The sequence below is a fragment of the Gymnodraco acuticeps genome, unplaced genomic scaffold (genome assembly GCF_902827175.1).
Source record: "Gymnodraco acuticeps unplaced genomic scaffold, fGymAcu1.1, whole genome shotgun sequence".
Lineage (NCBI taxonomy): Eukaryota > Metazoa > Chordata > Actinopteri > Perciformes > Bathydraconidae > Gymnodraco > Gymnodraco acuticeps.
The window spans coordinates 409,459-414,196 of NW_022991603.1; the positions used below are offsets into that span (position 1 = coordinate 409,459).

Genomic DNA, 4,738 nt, shown 5'->3' on the forward strand with positions numbered 1-4,738 from the left:
CCGAGTGGCTCGTGTATCCACTCATGGCTCGTGTATCCACTCATGGCAGGAACTATTCCCTTAAAATAAGTCTCACTTTGGCCCATATGACAGGACCTTGGCATAATGCATACTCAAGGTGATGCGCCAGGGAAAGCTAATTATAGGAATTATGCCATATCCGGAGAAGAATACTGTACAAGGGGTGCATCGTTAAAAACAATAATGCCAAGCAGGATGTGACAATCACATTTATCTAGACACATTATCACTGAATCAATTAGTCGATTACTCCGTTACCATTACAATTATTTTCTCAAGTAAAAAAACAAGCAATTAAAACAAATAATCTTAGGCTCCGGGACTTTGTGTTGACCCTATTTCATGCAGATCAAATGATAAATCAATTAATCAATACATAATTGGCTGACTCGGAAAGGAAACAGACCATCAGTTGAAGCCCCAAGATACAAATGTGTGTAAATTACCGTAATCAATTACTATCAGTCAATTACTCGTAACGTAATGTTACATCTTCTGTATTAAAGCTGATTAGAAAGAAACAGTAAACAAGACATGTTGCTACAACGAGCAGCCAGCCTAATGTTCAACAGCTAGCTTAGCAGTGTCCACCACGTTGCATTACCTTCCAACTCTGCTGGTGCAACTTGGGAGTTATAATAAAATCACATTCCTACTTTTTGGTGGGAAGTAGCCCCCAGCCACAACACAAAGTTAAGCTAAGTTTAAGAAGTGTTTCACTATGGTAACAACAAAAATACCAACTTTTCCATCCAACTCCTGACAAGATAGTGAGGGAGCTGACTTAAAACATGTCTGAATTTTGGTAAAGTCACAGCATTCTGGATCCCAACTCGTCAAACAACAGCAGCTTGAAGAGCCCATACTGTATGTGTAAAATAAGAAGCTCTAAATACCCCTCCATTATCAGTTTTTTTATTATAAGTCACGTAAAAAGAGTGCTAACTTACAATATATCTTTATAAGTGGCAAATATAAAACCACTGTGCTCAGAGGTGCAGGTAAAGTCATTAAAAAAAAACAATGGAGACATCTATGTTGAAAGAAAGCAGTCAACCCTCAGTGTTCTCACTTTTTATTTGACTGATATGATTTCAGGAGAGCCTTGTGGTTTGTAGATGTCAACACATATGTCTACAAGTGGACAATAAAGTTGTTGATAACACACAGAGCAACACAGCAAATCAAATAAAAGTTATATCAATACATTTGTGAACTGCTTCTCTGTTGCCAGTTATTTGGCAATTACTGTAAAGGTCACGCCAATACAGTATCTCAAGCTGAAAATGGCAGATCGAACGCTGACATATCCAGTGACGCACTTGTCTCTTTGAATAGCCAAATAAAGTGCAGTGGACCTGACAGGAAGTTGCTGCCAGCTGACGACGGCTTCATAAACCAGCCATGACACATCTCTGCTCCCCTGCTTTTGTTTCTCACTGGTAAATACGAGAGCGGCTCTTTGACCTCCAGGAGCATCTCATCATTTCATTTTGTACAGTATGTCAGAGCCCATCACTGCACACATTTGAGAACCACAGGACTGCCATAAATGAGTAATGCAGCTGTCAGTTTAGCTCAGTTCATCACCTTAACATAAACTGTTTAAACCCCATGGTGTCACACTCGCCCTCAGAGAGCAAACATAAACCCAATGATCAAATGATGTCACGCCTCTGGTATATTCATTTATAAATTTTTAACATGACACAAAAGGGCACTAAAGGTCTTCAGTTCCGCTATGCTCAATTTATTTTAATAGCACCAAAATAATGATTGTGTTACTCTTTGACTAGCTTATTCAAAGGGTGCCGCTGGAAGCACAGGTCATGGAGTCAATACAATCAAATACAAAATGTTTATCCCTTTGGGAGCCTGCAATAATATAGAAATGCGTACATGACATTATCATTTTAAATAAGGTAATTTATTGTATGCAAAGATGACATTTTGACCTAAAGTTGTGCTAGAAGACTCATAGAGATGGAGCGACTAATCCTCTAAGGAGTACGAATGACCTTACATTAAATCAGTACATTTAGCCAACCTGCCCATTAGATATGACAAAAAGTACTGAGTTGGTTAGGAATTACTTTTGTCCAGCAGTAAATTCACCCTTCAATGGGCATTCAATATTTTTGAAAATTACATTTAAGTTGTTATTTTGTACATTTAACCCATATTACACTGTTATTACACCCACATATTAATAGGCCCCTAATACACACCTGTTACACCATTATTACACCCATATTACTATGTTATTACACTGTTACATCATTATAACACCCTTATTATACCAATGTAATGCCAATATTAAACCCATATTACACCAAAAGGACTCCCTTATTACAATGTTATAACACCGATGTCACTGTTATTATATCCATTTCACAAATGGACATAGCATTTCAAATAAATATATCCCACATGATAAGGAAACCTTTTAAGGGTTAATTAAAAAATGCAAATGTTATGTTACAACACAACCTTCTCTAAGATGTATTTCAGGTAAAGAAATCTAGCAAAACCAGCGACATGAGGGGAAACTAAAGGGAAATATGAATCAGAAAGTGGCAGGAACAAAACACAGCGATAAAAACATGTGTGACTATTCCAGCTTGGTCTTGTAATACAACCTACTGTGGCATCTGGGTTAACCAGTGACAGAATGAGCTCTTATATCACTGCTATATGACTGTTCTTATAATGGAATGTTGTATTTTAATTAACATTTCTTCTGTCTTATATTCACTATTTTCCACGTTATACTCCAGCAACACATAAGCATTGCATGTGATGCAAATGAAGCTAATTTACATTGACATTTGTTAGCTATTGGTAGATGCAGCATATGTTACTGTCACTCCACTTAGAGTCGGGCATTGTTTTATGAATATCTTATCTACTGTAAAAACAACAATCCACTCAGTGGCCAGTTTAATACATCCACATATAGCTACTGTAAAAGTGATGCAGTCCAACAAACCCGTATATCACTATGGAAGACCTCATATTGGACACCCCTCAACTAGGTGTGTCCCCAACATACTTTTAGCTTCACACTGCAAGACTTGTCTTGAGTTATAGTATGATGGGTTTTCACCTGGATGTGTGCACTGTAAGACATTTCTGCAACATGGGTTAATGATGAATACATTAAAATATATATATAGAGATAGTAGGGCCTTAACCACATTTTTTAAGTATAAAATAAACTGCTGGTTATTTTATATAGTCAATAAAATATAACAATTGTACAACTAACAATATTCAAAACCTAGTTAATAAATTGAGAGGAGAAAAAAAGTATTCCCTCTCATTTGAGAAGCTGAAAACATGTTTTGTGAATGTTTTTTGCTTCTTCAAAAAAATACTTAAATGATTGACATGTTTATCAAAGCCGTTTTAATCTCCACATACTGTGCCACACATATTAATGATGAATCACCTCAAGCAATTAAACCGAAGCTAAAGCTGTACAGCTTCATATTTAAAATGAAAACTCGCATGGGAGCGAGGCAGTCTGCCTTTTGTTGAGGCTCCAGCAGGCTGGTTGAGTGCATGCTATTTCCACGTAGGAGTCGACCAGTATAACAGCAGCTGTCTGTGCAGTGTACAGCTGTGGCCAGTCAGCAGTTCCCGCTCCCAAACACACACACCAGCAAAACATGCCTAAAGACTCACTCGTTAATACAAACAGCTTTGTGTGCTAAATAACCCCAGGAGTACCCGGGCTGCAGAGTGAGCACAGCCCCTCCAGACTGCGTTTGACTTGTGAAGGGAAATAAATGTTTGTTTGACCTTCATTGCACAACAATATCCCACTCTGCTCAATAGGAATAAAGGCAAGGATGAACAACTTGTTCTCCGCGCGATACTGACACAAAGTGTTGCTCAAGTACATTTAAAATGATCAAGAGCTACATGTGTGATTGCGACGATGCCTCGTGCGCAACACCAGGAGGACAAAGGTACCAGCCGGGCGTCAAAACTTCAGATCCTATTCCGATTCCGCACATCAGCCTGCGCACCGTGGAGCAGGGCAGCTTACAGGTGAGCTTAGGTAGAATACTCACAGTGAGTGGCGGCGGACGCTCCGCTGAAGACGCTCAGAGTGTAAAGGGTAACCATATGCAGCAGAAAAACCATCTTCCCAGCCGTGGTGCGGTTATTATCCGTGTGTCCGCAGAGAGGAAAAACAGAGGAGAGGTTCCTCCTTGCTCCTCCGGCGCGGAGGGTTAGAAGGAGTCTGATGTGGTAGAGCAACCCGCTCCGACGACGACACGACTCCCTCACTGAGGCACAGCACGCCTCTCTCCCAGTCTCCCTCCCTCTCTCTCCCTCTCTCTGTTTCACTCTATATTGGCAGGGAAAGCGCACAGTGATGCCCAAGCATTGTTGTACAAATGCACCACAGAGGAAAGCTGCGTGTGCCTCAACATTAATTTAGACATGGTTCTATGACTTAACTTTATTGTGGAATAACAGGTTTGAGTGTAGGTTAATAATATGTTCATTCTCACTAGGCTACTGGTGGTTTTTCTAAGTGTTGTATGAGCCAATTAACGTGAAGCATCTGCTGGAATGAGGTTTTTCATCCCATCATGTTTTCTGTACAATTCAGAACATATACTATGGCTTTGTGTCTCAAACCTGTTTATTGATATGAGCAGGGTTGAGAAACAACATGGCAAACGATGTATAATATGTGTAT

At 39.5% G+C, this 4,738-nt stretch overlaps 1 protein-coding gene across 1 annotated transcript in view; it reads right to left on the bottom strand.

Annotated features, from left to right (window-relative positions):
- The window catches only part of cntnap5a (contactin associated protein family member 5a), a 107,453-nt gene extending 103,129 nt beyond the window's left edge, over positions 1-4,324 (bottom strand). The window contains exon 1 of the mRNA XM_034198009.1: positions 4,101-4,324. Coding sequence (XP_034053900.1) covers positions 4,101-4,173 — 73 coding nt within the window. The 5' untranslated portion in view covers positions 4,174-4,324. The remainder of the gene's footprint in view (positions 1-4,100) is intronic.
- Positions 4,325-4,738: the final 414 nt, after the last annotated feature.